This window comes from Tiliqua scincoides, chromosome 4, assembly GCF_035046505.1.
Source record: "Tiliqua scincoides isolate rTilSci1 chromosome 4, rTilSci1.hap2, whole genome shotgun sequence".
Lineage (NCBI taxonomy): Eukaryota > Metazoa > Chordata > Lepidosauria > Squamata > Scincidae > Tiliqua > Tiliqua scincoides.
The window spans coordinates 108,028,703-108,042,724 of record NC_089824.1 but is presented as its reverse complement, the minus strand read 5'-3'; the positions used below and the strand labels follow the sequence as shown (position 1 = coordinate 108,042,724).

Here is a 14,022-nt window from a genome sequence, read left to right as displayed (position 1 = left end):
TTTTCTTCAACTGACAGGCCATGGATCACATCAAAGCTGATGAACCTCTCTGCCTGGGTCTCTAAGCTTCATCCTTTCCATGCCACACACATACCCTTTATCTGCAGGTCATGGGAGCTGCTAGTGTCCCCATCCTGCCTGCTGTGTTTCTTTATGGTACAGCTTAGACAAAATTTATTGCATGCACGGTACCATGAGGAAACAGGTGACAGCCTCTGAGCTGGCAGATCACAGGGTAGCTGGTGAGTTCCATAATTTAGTTAAACTTAAATTTGAAACTGTTTAATACCAACTGTGTTTTGCTCCCCACAGTATGAGTTCAAAGCCAAAAGTATAAAGAAGAAGAAAGTGAACCTGATGGTGTCTGTGGATGGCGTGAAGGTGATGCTGAAGAAGAAAAAGAAGAAGGTGAGTTCATGGCTTTTCAAGATGAGGTTAGCCCCAGGCCTGGCAGATAGAATTCATTCAGTTCTCAAAAGGAAGGCTTAGGAACTCAAATATAAATGGTTCTTGCATTACTGTTTTGTTCATAGGACTGGCATTGTTCCCCTGCTTACTAACTTCCCTGGTTTTTAACAAACGCCCATAATTGGAAAATAAATGTGTTCCCTCCCTTGGAAAGATCATAACTGTGGTTAGTTTTGGTGGGGCAGAGGAACAGGAAGAGGTCTTCTCATTTCCTGCAGATGTCCCGCTGCCCTGACTTGGGAAAGCGGCACACAACAGCTGTCAACAAAGCTCATGGAGCCACTTCACTTCTCTGCCTGGACCTGGCCTCCTAGCAATGTGCTACCTCCACATGAGAGCACACTCATTGACTTCTTTTACTTCCAGGTTACTGCAACTGATAGACTCTTTTCTGTGCAGGAAATCATTGACTTTTGTACCAAATGTCTTGCAAAATTCTTGAAGTGCTGGTTGCCACATCTGTTAGGGCTTTTCTTTTTTCATGCCCTCTGTTCCCTCTGTGTGTAACACAGCACGCCTGTTTGTAGCTTCTAGTCCTGGTGTTTTACTTTGTGTGTTTTCCTGTCCCGTGGCTCCTGTGCCTGACTGACTGGCAATTAAGCTATTTCTGCCCAATGTTGCGTATGCGCTACAGGGATCAAATGTGTACACCTGGGCACTAGGCAGAAATGGGTTAATACCCATCTGCTTATTGGACCACAAACATGCCCTATTCTTTGTGCACAGTCCAAGTACATCCACAGCTGGCGCACCAGCCACAATTGAACAAAGACTTCCCTCTCCACAGTCGCCACTGGGGAATCCAGAAGCAGCTGAGAATCCAGGCAAACCCCCAAGCTGTGAACCTTTTCCTTCAGAAGAAGAGCAATTCCTGTTCAGTGGAGGATACTCTAGCACCTGCATCATGGATTCCGAACCAGGAGAACCTTTGTCTCGTTTGGATTTAACCTCAGTGTCTTTCTTGCCTCCCCCCCCCTTGCATTTCTGTCCCCTTGATTTGTGTTGCGGCCTTTTCAGCCACACTAGACGCTGTTCCAGAACCACCTTTCAGAGCGCGATACCATAGTCTTTCGAGACTGAAGGTTGCCAACTAACTAAGATTTGTGTTGGAGGCTGCATGAAAGGAGCTGACAGGCATTGAGTTGAAGAATGAGCACTATAAAGTGAAGTTGGCCAATTTGGAGGCTGTATCTAGCCCTTAAAGCCTCAGTGCCCACTCCATATTTTAATCAATGCATGAAAGATCATTTTTTTATACATTGTAAAAGAGATTCCACACTGTAATGTTATACCCTTTTGGGTGTTGTGAGTACAGGTGTGCCCCCCTATCCATGAGGCAGTCAGATACCGAGGGTTTTTGGCACCCACAGCAATGCCGTGACATCATGATACCGTGCAGCATCATGACATCATTAGGGTGCATGCACTCCAACTGCCTCCCCAGTTGGAGCGCGAGCGCTCGCTCCGCAGCCAGTTGGGTGAAATCATGTGACTGGTTGCTGAGAGGGCGCATGCGCTCCAATTGCTTCTCGAGTGGGAAAGCAATTGGAGTGCATGCTTTTGCACCCACCCTCCAGTTTGCACCCATGGCACGAGCTAAGTACACCTCCGCCATGGGAGATCCATTCCATTGGGGACACACATGCCCTCCTTGTAGTTACGAAAACCACGCTACAGAAACCCCATGGATACAGAAATACTTGATTAAACTAGCTTTGATAAACAGGAAGTGGGAGTTACTTGCTTCCTGTTTAGCATTAGAGCTAATTTAATCAAGTATTCAGGCTGCCAACAGCTGTTCACTTTGAGCTGTACGTTTAAACGCTTACAGTCGTCTGTTTAAGCAAGATATGCATTGCACCAGTAAGCTTTTAACGTTTATGCCGGGGGGAGATCCACGGATAATTGAAACCACAGATATGGAATCCATGGATACGGGATCCCGCCTAAAATATGTTTCTTATTCCTGAGTGCATGCGCTCCATCACTGTGAAGCCTGCACTGGTACATGGGGCTGATCTGATGGAAGAGTTGCACCATATCTGGCCATCTGGACCAGAGATTTGACAAGAGAGTTCCATTTGTCCATCCCCCTTCCCACATCAGTGTAGAAGTTTGCCTTCTGTTCTCTTGAGACTTGGCCCCATGGTGCGGAGCTTCTAAGAAAATAGCATTGATATATGAGTGAATAAGAATTTGGGCGGGGGGAGGTTGCTATCTCTGTGCCACTCAGTGAGGCATCTGTCCTGCTTATACGCAGCTCTCTTTTACAGAAGAAAGAGTGGGACTGGGATGAGAACAAGCTGCTGGTGATGCATGACCCAATCTACAGGTGAGAGCTTGCAAGCAGGGCAAGGACCCTCCCTTGCAGAATTATGTACAGAGATGGCCTGTAGCAGGAAGGACAGGATTACGCAAGTTTGCATGTATTACAGGAATCTGAGCTTAACAAGAGAATGCTCTCTTTTTGCAAAAGAGGCTTTGGAAGAAGAATTTGAAGGAGGAGAAGATAGAGAAGGGGTGGCTGTTTAATTACAGGAAGCTGCCTGGAAGAAAGCATAGAGATGGAAGCAAGAAAATTGCTGATAGTAGCTAAAGATGCCAGGAAACTCAAGAAATAACTGGAGTATTTTCCAGATTGTGTGGGTATGCACAAGGCCATCTGGAGTTTGTATCCAGTCCAAAAAGGCTTGGGACTTTGAGGTGTGGTGGCACTGGCTAGAGGGCTCTACCTAATGCAGATAACATCATTGCTGTCTGATAACCTGTACATTTAGACCATTTTTCTCAAATATCCTGTCTTCATGCTATTTTTCAGAAGATTGTATTCACAGTGGGGTCTGCGAGCAACCTCTGAGGCCCTTGGCCCTTTCACAAATGAAGTGTGCCTAAGGAAGCCTGGAATTATGGGGATGTTATTCGAGAATTCAGATAATAATTCTAGCATGCTAGGTACTGTATGACAAAAGTTGTCAATCAGTTACCACTGCCTCCACATGAGTGGCACCTGCACTCTCATTGTGAGAGTGCAATAATGTGCATCTTTAAGACCAGATGTGTTCATTAGAAGAGTAGAAACTAGCATTTGAATTAAAAATGGCCATGATGCAGTAAAACAATATTAGCTTTTTCTTTTTTCCTTCACAGAAAAGTGAGTTGGAGGCAAAAGGGGAAAAAAGCATATCCAGAGGATAAGCAAAGGCTAAAATGTGTTTGGGGCACACTTCAGTAAGGGAACATATGTCCCAAGCACATTCGGCCTTTGCTTTCGCGTTTGTGCACAAAATCTAGTCTTCCATTAAGAGAGTGGAGGGTGTGGGGTGGGATGTGGCTGTGTTGTCTTTTGCCCTGTAAAAAATGAATCAAGACAGATGTGCTGCCCAGTGCTCAAGAGAGTGGGCATGCGTGGTCGTCAAGGAACAGCCATGGCACAGACATGGGGAACAGTTGCCTCCTTTAATGACCATTCACAGTACCCAGTGGATGCCCATAGTATTCTCATATTCACCATTCGTACTGCCATTGGTGGTTGGACTTTCACAAGGAAACTGAATTTTCTGATACTGAAAGTTTAGCTCTCTATCCCAGCAAAGGAGAGGATGGTGACTTATGGGGTTTTTACAGTCCTATCAAGAAAGCAGGTGGCTTATGGGAAATTCTGAAGATCAGATCTACAGGAAATACTCACTGCAGCTTCATGAAGTTGCTAACAGGGAATGGAAGGATCAGACAATTGGTAACATGTTTGCTTTGGTGTCAACAGCATCACTCCGTCTCCAGGAAGTCCCAGAAGTCTTTTGAGGGCTTATCCAGTCGCTGCACACGTGTTACCTATTCCGCTTTATATGGCCAGTTGGAGGGAGGAGACCGGGACTGGTGACTTTGCTCCCAGCAAAGGAAGTGGTTGAGAAAGTCATTGGGCAAGAGGGTGAACAGGGTGAATGATGAAACCAGTTTCCTTCCCTGGTCTGTCACCACCAGGGTCCAAGGCCATTTACACTCACCTAATGCTGAGATAATATCCCATCCCCAGATGTGCAGCCTTGAGGGTTCTGGGCTGTTTACAACTGAGGCATTACAATGGCACATTTATTGACATGAAAACAAATAGCCTGGAAAAGCCTGTAGTTTTGTGTGTGCACGTGTCCTTACTAGTCCCACAGCATGAGGCCTGGTGCTTAATGCCCTGTGTCAAGGCCCACTCACAACAGCAATTCCAAAGGCTGAAATCCTCTCCCTGGGCTTACCCTATTCTCTATAGTCACTGGTAGAGTAACATGAGAGCCTGTTCCCTGCCTCACCCTGACCAATACACAACACAGTTGTGCTGTCCTTGCAGGATATTCTATGTGTCCCATGATTCCCAGGACCTAAAGATCTTCAGTTACATTGCCAGGGATGGTTCCAGCAACGTCTTCCGCTGCAATGTCTTCAAGTCCAAGAAGAAGGTACGCTGCAAAACTAACCAGTGGGCAAGTGTGCTAGCCTCTGATGTCTGTAGGAAAAAAAGGATGAGACTCCAGTGAGTGGAACAAGGTATTTTTATTTGACAAGAGACTCTAAAACTAAATATTTTTGATACCTAACACATTTTGAACATTGTGATAGCTGACTGAAAATACATATATTTTATTGGAGTTACTTATCAACAAATAAAAAAACCTTGTTCTGCACTTTGGAATCTCCCTCTTTTTAATCACAGGCTTTGCATAAGTGCTGCTCCCCCTTTTTTTCTGGCCTCTGACATCTCCCTAGTGAACTGAGTATCATATTGGAAATATGGGGCTCGCACCTTTGTATCTCTGCCAGGTTAGAACTTGACTACTTGGGTGAGGATTGTGAACAGGTTGGTGACAGGACCTTTGCATCCTGGACAACTGTATCCCAGTCAGTTATGTCCCAGTATTAAACATTTGTGTCCCTTCTTTTTTTGTATCCTAGGCATTTGTATCCCAGTATATGTATATTTATTTTAGATGTAATTTTTAATTTTTAAAATGCAAGATAGTGTTAGGGCTGGGATAAGATGCTAAGGATATATAACAAGGGGTTTGTTTGTGGACCAGTTGTATTGGATGCAAGTGACTGGGATGACTGGGACATGAATGTCCAGGGATGCCAGTGACAGGAACACATTTGACCAGGACATAATCATTCAGGATGCAAATACCCTAGTATCTGACAGGTTGCAGGGAATGCATTTTCCTCTTTCTAGTCAGTGTAAAGGGAGCTCCAACAAAGGACCAACTCAATTAGGAATCTCTCTTGGCATCTACAGACAATCAGGAGTACAAGCAGTGTTTTTTTCTTGAAATGAATTAGAGCTGATTTGTCAAAAGTGTTCTGAGGGAGTAAAGGGGCCCAGTCACCTTCAGGAATGACAGCTGGGGCTTTGAATGCCAGTTGGCTGGTCCTGCCTGCTCCAGATTCTTCTGGCCAGATCAGCAAAAGGCTTCCTTCAGACATACCTCTTATGCTTTTGTGGTACCAGCAGCCCGCTAAACAAAATTGGATCCGCAGAACCAGGATAAGGGATTGCAATTGCGGGGAAGAATAAGTACAGGCTGGTCTCTTTCTAATAATGGCTATTATTCTGCGGGTCCTTCTGGCTCCAGTAAGTGTCTCACAAGAAATCTCTGGGGCTAGGTGCTTGCAGAGTCCTATAGAGATCACAGGAAACAGCAGGAGAGGGCAGGTACTTGGGCATAAAAATCCTTGCAGCCTGCTTGACCTGTCAAAATCCTGTGTGGTTTTTCATTGAATACTCCTGACTAGAACTGAATCCTGGTGATCTTCCTTGCTTGTAACAAAGGAATGCTAGGGGGTGACATGGGGCTCTGTTCCACAGCATTGTCTTGGTGCTTTGTGCATCCTTTCTTCTCCCATGCCCCTTCTTTTTCTATAGAGTCAAGCCATGCGCATTGTCCGAACTGTGGGGCAAGCATTTGAGGTCTGCCACAAGTTGAGCCTGCAGCACACTCAGCAGAATGCGGATGGCCAAGAGGAGAGCCAGAGCGAGAAGGGCAGTGAAGATTCAGGATCACCAGGTACATGGACGAGGCACCTGTCCCAGGAAGCAGAGTCACCTGTTGCCCTGAACTAGCTCCTAAACCATAAGGCAGTAGTTCCCAAACTGTAAGCTAGTGGTTTTCAAACTCTCAGGGAGAGTTTGAGAGCCACTAAGTCTTTGCTGCAGGCAGGGCGGTGCAGGGGGAAGGCAGAGACGCGATGTCCAGCATCATACCTCTGATATTCGTGCAGCACAGAGCCATCCAGAAGGTGATCACAATCACTTCTGGTTTTGCGATCAAGAAACAGGAAGTGGTTGTGATTGCCGTCTGGAGGGCTCTGTGCTGCACGGGGAGCCCTGCTGAGGCTGGTGCTGGGCTCCCCTGACCGTCGGGAGGCTGCTGCAGGCTGCAGTGAGTGGCAACATGCCCCTATGTCCAGATCAGAGGTGTGATGCTGGGCATCGCATCTCTGCCTTCCCCTCCTCCCCACCCCTTAAAGGAGAATTGCCCAGGGCTCTCAGGCTGGGGCATTGCAACACCCCAATTTGAAAACCACGGCTCCCCAGGGAGCCATGGAAACCAGCCAAGGAGCCATGGAATCCTTGCAAAACACCACCACCCTATACAATATATAGGATTGTCGCTCTAATGGGCAGCTGTGGCCTATGGTCCATTAGGTCAAGGGAGCTGCCAGTAAAAACATTTGAGAAGCACTGTTGTATGGCTTTGCATAAGACAGAATTCAAGTCCTGAGGAGAAACACTACCTGCCTAGAGAAAGGACTGGCAAGAACAGAAGTGGAGAGTGGCTCACATGGGCAGCCCAGAGCAGGCTGAATGTGAAAAGAAAGTCCCACTCACAAAGCTTGAGAAATGCCACCACTCCTCTGTCAGACTGACAAGACATGTGGTCCTTCCTTTCCTCCTCTGTTGGCATGTTGGCCACACTGCACATGCCACTCTCCCCTTCAACAAGAAGAATGTTCTAGAAAAGCTGTGTGAACTGTTTTTTTTGTGAACTTTTCTGTTGGAAAGTGATATGCAACTAGGGCCTCAGTATCCACAGATCCTGTATCTGCGGATCTGGCTCAACGGATCTGGCCCCCAGACCTGTGTTGAGCCAGATTTGGCCCAACCTGGGCCTTCCGGAGGTAACTGGAGCATAGCTCTTGTCACCTACAGAAGGCTTTCTGAAGCCAGCCGAGGCCGTGTGCATCCACCCACAGCCTCTACGGGCTTCAGAATGGCCTGGGCGCAAAAAAAATACTACTACCGGTTTCCCAAGAGAAACCAGAAGTGACTTTTTTGCCCTTATAAAGCATTCTGAGGCCAGGGGAAGGGCTTCCTAGAAGTAGTATTTTTTTTGCGCCCCAGGGGTCATTCTGAAGCCTGCAGGGAGTCGCGTGCAGCCTCTGCGGGCCTCAGAAAGCCCTCTGGAGGTGATTGAAGCTGTGCTCCAGTTGTCTTCGGAGGGCTTAAAAGGGCCAAAACCAGACTTCTTTATCCACCATTTTCGGTATCCGTGGGGGGTCTGAGAATGGATCCCCTGCAGATACCAAGGCCCCACCTGTGTACTGTCCATTCTAAATAACAATATTAAAAATGATAAACCTTTATAATCATAAGAAGCAGCTCTCAGACTCACTGTCACTTTTTGCCAAGGGCTTCTTGTTGGTTTGGCACCCTTTGGGGAGATGTTGTGTTTCTGAGAGGCTGCCTTCATAACTGACATTACCACTATTTCTCTCTTAGCTTGTGGCGTACCTGAAGCAGAGCCTGTTGGCCCTGCTGAGGAAACTGACATTGATGCCGTGGACATTGGGCTGCCAGGCAGTGACCACTTAGAGTTCAACAGGGGAGTGACAGACCTGGATGCTGTGGATCAAGGATCACCTGGCCTGCTCTGCACAAAGGTACACTTGCTCCTCTCCACATTCTCCAGTGATAGGAAGTTGTAAAGTTGGAGAAGAATGAGCAAGGAGTGTTCTCTGCCAGCTCATAGAGGGCTGGAGAAAAGCAGAATGGAATTACATTTCTCCATCACAACTATACACATGTGCACAGGCGTACACTCTTATGCCTTAGACCAGATGTTAGTGTGCTGGAGACAGAGAGCATGAGTGAAGGAGGCCCCTGTGTGGTGCCCTGGCTTGAGGGGGACCCTTGTATTTGTGAGAGGCAGCGACGTGGCACTGGGGGTTCCATCTCCCAGAGCAACAACCCAGCCACCATGGCCTCAGCAAAGAGTGTGGGGTAGAGGGGGTTGCTTCACCCAGGCCCTTCTCCCCCAGCTGCTGGGGCTTTTTGACTCCCAGCCAGTCTTGGTTCATAGGCAGGCTGGGTTCTGCTACCTCCAGCTTCCTGATCCGGACTGCCTTCATCCTTGGCCCAGCAGGGCTTTATGCTCATGACCAGCCCCTCCAGGCCCCATTCGTTCCTCCATGGGAGGGTTAAAAGGCTGGCTTTTCAGCAGTGACGCTGCAGCAGAAGAGGCACTGCTGAAAGGGCAGCCCATGTGGTAATTGCCTTTCCCATATCTTGAAGGGGATACAGAAGAGGCAATTGATCAAGACTTGCACATTTTCTCTTCTGTCATTTGCAGCTAATCAGTTCCTGGTGCTTATTTCTGCCTATCATCTGGTTAATGACATCACTTCCAGCCCTAAGTAGGTACCAGGACTACTATTTGACCTGCTGTATGAAATGAGTTTGACACCCCTGTTCTAGACCTAGCCCAGTGTTTTTCAATGTTTGTCCCCTGCTGTACCAATTTGCATGGTCCACCTATTAGAAGTACCACCAGAAGTAACTGGTAACGATGGGCCCAATCCTGTTCAATTTTCCAGTGCCAGTGCAGCTGTAACCATTGGGCATGCACTGCATTCTGTGTTGGTGAAGCAGTCATGGAGGTCTCCTCAAGGTATGGGAACATTTGTTCCCTTACCTCGAGCCTGTGTTGCGGCTGCACCGGTGCTGGAAAGTTAGATAGGACCCAATGTCATCATGAGTTACTTCCAGATTGGGAAACAAGATGCAATGTAACAGTCAGTTAAGAGGCTTAGAGAGGACGGGAGGACTTTTTTGAGCTTGCGAGAAGCACACGTTGGAGCTCTGCCCACCAAGCCGATCCTCCTACCACTTTTTGTCACATTGCTTTGCTGGTCTCACTGCTGGGCTGCAGAGGTCTGGGGGTCCCACGTGTATCACCAGACACCACCTCAAGTACCAGCTGTGGTATGAGTAACACTGGCTGAAAAACACCATTCTAGCCTGTCATATATATTCTATATTGATTGAAAATGGGGTGTGTGTGTATAGAAGGGACTCTTTTGATCCCTTCATCTGTTTGTATTTTTCAGAGCTTGCTTCATAAAGATAACATCCTGACTGCTTCTCCCAAGATGCTGCTCTCTGCCTCTGCCCAGTTGCCTGAGCCAGGGGTCTCTCTGTCTGCCCACCACCAAATGCAGTTTCTGCAGCAGCTCTTGCAGCAGCAGCAACAGCAGACTGAAGTGGCTGTAGCCGAGGTGACTATTCGTTCTGTGCAACTACAGGAGAGTAGAAAACAGAGACCGTCTGGCACTGATTACTCGAGCTGGGCTAATGCATAAAATGCTGTGCTCTGAGCTGAACTCCCACCTAAACAGGAAAGGTGGCCAGTTCAGAGCTTAATTTCTGCCTTTCGGCAGAAACTGGGTTGTGATTTCAAGGGGCAGAACCCTGGCTTGAAAACTTGTACTTTGGATTGACTGAGTAGCCTCCAGGTGTACCCTTTATCTGCTCTGCCAGAAACATACAGGGCTGTTAGGGGTTTTAGGTAGCTGATGATGTAAGTCATAGCATGTTAGGTCTCTGTTCTCAGTTCATTTTCTTCCTGTGAATTGAATTGCTCACTGGGGATAGTTTCTCAGCCTTCCCACTCTCCATTGGGGTTGCTTAAGACTGTGCTATTGATACCCTGCTGTTTTTTTCTCTGCTCTTCCTCTACCCATGATTACCTTGGCTAGTCAACAAATCTGATGGCTTTCAATCTCATCTAGCTGTCCCACCGCCCAGTTCTTCATCTCTTTAAATATTTGGATGTCTCATCACCATTTCAAACTCAATATGTCAGAAGGATCTTTCCTCTCAAGCTTTCCTATCTTGACTTGCTCTGTATATCCATCAGCAGTGACACAATGCACTCTGTTGACTAAGCACAACACCTTAGCATTAGCTTTGATCTCTCTCTCTCTCTCTCTCTCTCTCTCTCTCTCTCTCATATATTTATGCCCAGCTTTAGCATTTCCTTCAAACAGAGAGTTTGCTGGCTCTGCTGTCAGTCACCCACAGAAGTGCAAGCAGTCACACTCTCCTCTTTCTGTCCTACAGGTGCATTTGCTGAAGGACCAGTTAGCAACAGAGTCAGCTGCTCGCCTTGAGGCCCAGGCCCGAGTACACCAGCTCCTGCTACAGAATAAGGACCTCCTGCAGCATATCTCACTTCTAGTGAAGCAAGTGCAGGAGCTGGAGGCAAAGCTGTTGGGATCCAACACTAGTAAGAGCTCCTCCCCTCCACACACATTTGTTCACATGGGACCATTTTCATTCTGTGGTTTGTTTCTCATTTATAACATATTTAACATTAGCTTCACAGTCTTTGTGTTTATCTGCTCAGTAACATTCTGAAAGAAGGGAATGTTATAGGAATGTAATCATCACTCATTGGTACAGGATCCTGTCAAAATTTTAAGACTGAACCAAAAGTTCTTGTCTTAGGAGAACACTACTGAAACTTGAAAACTTTGTCACTTGAAAAACTTGAAAACTAGAGAACTTTGGTGGGAGGAAGCCTCCCGCACACTCACCTTTTCTTGCTGCTGCTCCTTCGTAGGTCTGACAATAGTGGCAGCACTCCTGACAACCTGTGACCTTTTCTTTCCCTTCTATAAGTCCCTCCAGCAAAGTCAAGCATTGGTATCAGATCACTGTGACATCATCATCTAAGCTTGTTCTGAAGCCAAAGAGAGTGAGGGCAGTGTTTCCTGCCCTGAGTCTAGGGATGTATGGAAGGAAACAAGGCACCCCCCAGTGACTAGGGACCTCATGAGTGATACTGTTGTGACTGTAGTACATTTGCAACCAACTTTGCCCTCCTTTCATCCCTTCTGGTAGTAAATGGGGTGGGGAAATGGAAGAAACATTTTGGCTCAATCCCGTTTGCCTTGGACATTCTTATTGATGTTTTTGTCTCAGCGGAACCCTCCAAATTTTACATTAGGGAAAATTATGTGGAAATTGAGAGACATATGAACTTCTGTTTCTAGAAATTCCGACTAATATTTTGCTTGAAATTCAGTGGCAATTCTAACTGGCTTGGTCCTGTCTCATCAAAGAACTTTGGTAACAGCTCTGTCCTTGCTTGTCTCATCTAGCTGTCCTCACCATCCAGTTCTTCATCTCTTAATTATTTCCTTTCTGGTAGCTTTTACTAACAACTATACAAATGGGAATTTCATGCACTGAGGAGTCTGCACTAAAACTGTTAAGGAACAAATTTTTCTCCTCCTAACTTGAATTTTCTTGCAACCATTTTAATATATACTCTTCAAAAAGATTAGTTTCATATTTCCTGTTACAGAAACAATGTCTGAAGAAATCTAGAAATATAAGGGGTAAAATACAGAAATTATCAAGTTAGAGTTTAAATCCATTAAGAAAATATAGGTTTCCTAGATGTTTCACAAAATCATGTGAAATTTTCACACTAGCTGTGATACACAGTAACTTTAGTAACATAGTTAGCTTTGTTAACTGGCACCCATTGGGAACAGAGGTCGACAGTTACCCAAATGTGCCAGTTAACAGTTTTTACAGGCCCTGCCCACAAGAGGAGTTCCTGTGCTCCTTCTCTCACTTAGTGGGCAGAGTTCTCTCCACTGTATCTTTCTATCCTTCTTTATTCCTCACATCGGCCAACTAGCAACATTGATTCTACCTCTAAGCAAGGCCTTTGAGAGGAAGGAATTGGGAAGTCTCCATTCCTAGAGGGCCCTTGTGAGGAAGACAGGAGGGTGAAGCAGTACTGCAGAGGGAACCTTGTCTTGCAGCTGAGGGAGGGGACTGGGAGACTGACAGGAAACTTGTTAACGATCACTGTGTAAGCAGGAAATTCATTTATCTGGCATCTCTGCCCCTTGCCTCAGGCAGGTAGAGATGCAGGTTAATCAAAAGTGCCAGTTAACAAAATGCTGATTAAGTAAGCTTTTATTGTATTTTCTTGTTTTGAGCAGTGGGGGTAGAGAGATGATTAATAAGAATCAGTGTGGCCATGTAGGACTTCTTCATGCTTACCTGAGTGGTTACCTTGGTCACTTAAGGTGCAGTTCAAAATAAACCTACCTGGGAAAGGCTCTCATGTCATATCTTAAGCCTCTTAGGGCATAACTCAGAGTGCCCCTTCAGAAGAGTGTTGCGAAGTGCTGTAAAGCACTTTTGCGCCACTTTCGGGGTAGAGCATACATGTGTGCACCGGCCTCCCTGCGCCCATGCGAGCTGCAGAGCCCGGTAAGGTGGTGCCAGCCAAACTTGGCTGGCACGGGGGTGTGGGGGGGAGGCAGGAGGGAGGTGTTTCAGGGCAGGGTGAGGATGGGCAGGTGGGCAGAGAGCAGGAGGTGGGGCCAGGATCCGGCGCTTATGCCGGTTCCTAGCAGCATTCCCCGGGCTGTTCAAATTTGTGCCACCGATTTAGGTGGTGCAGATTTGAGTAGCCCCATTGGGGCTGCTGCGGCTCTCCATGGGGTAAGTGGAGAAGTTTCTCCTTGCCTTGAGCCGAGTCTCAGGCAGCCCGAAACTTGCGCTGTGCCTGTTCCAGTGCAAGTTAGGATTGTGCTGTTATCCCATCTGCGCCTTTGCGTTTTAAAAATAAAAAATATAATATAAATGTACATATATTGGGACACAAATCTCCGGAATGCAAAATGAATGGATACAAATGTCCAATGCTGGGACTTATTTGATTGGGACACAGTTATCCAGGATGCAGTGGTCCTGTCACTGAGAAAAATATGTGGTTCCTGACACAGAACTAATGTGGGGATCTAGGCACTGACTGGCAGGAACAGATTAACTCTTCCCTGAAAATTTCCATCTTGTTGGTAATTTAAAGGTTTTTGAAGATTCCCCAGCCAGTCTCCAAAACTGTCCTGGTTACCTAAGATCAGGTTCCTGTCTATTTGTCACTGTTTGTAATTGTGACTCACAGGCATCGAATTTGGCATCTAGTTCATGATCCTGAGAATCTTAGTATTCTAACCCTTTTGAGTGTAGACAAGACATGTGTCAGCAGTGCCTGGGGAGGTCTCAAAAACCAGGGGAGTGATGGGCAAGATTTCATACTGTGGAGGCTTGGGGTGGGAGCGTTTACAGAAGAGAATTGGTGGAGCCACATGGTTCTGTATCACTGCTTTTCTCTTTTCCCCCATGGCTAGCAGAAGCAGAATACTATGGCAAATTGAGTAAATGGGCTTTATTTTTGTGACAGACACACTGCAGAATATAGCTTT

General features: G+C 46.6%; 1 protein-coding gene across 5 annotated transcripts in view; it reads left to right on the top strand.

Moving 5' to 3' along the window:
- The window catches only part of LOC136647561 (carboxyl-terminal PDZ ligand of neuronal nitric oxide synthase protein-like), an 86,567-nt gene that overhangs the window by 48,390 nt on the left and 24,155 nt on the right, over positions 1-14,022 (top strand). For 3 of the 5 annotated variants that reach the window (XM_066623173.1, XM_066623174.1, XM_066623177.1), the window contains exons 3-9: positions 313-408; positions 2,742-2,800; positions 4,808-4,916; positions 6,374-6,515; positions 8,231-8,391; positions 9,838-10,005; positions 10,850-11,015. In XM_066623173.1, coding sequence (XP_066479270.1) covers positions 313-408; positions 2,742-2,800; positions 4,808-4,916; positions 6,374-6,515; positions 8,231-8,391; positions 9,838-10,005; positions 10,850-11,015 — 901 coding nt within the window. Of the gene's footprint in view, positions 1-312; positions 409-2,728; positions 2,801-4,807; positions 4,917-6,373; positions 6,516-8,230; positions 8,392-9,837; positions 10,006-10,849; positions 11,016-14,022 lie in introns of those variants that run through there. The other 2 variants (XM_066623175.1, XM_066623176.1) reach the window with 2 other exon arrangements.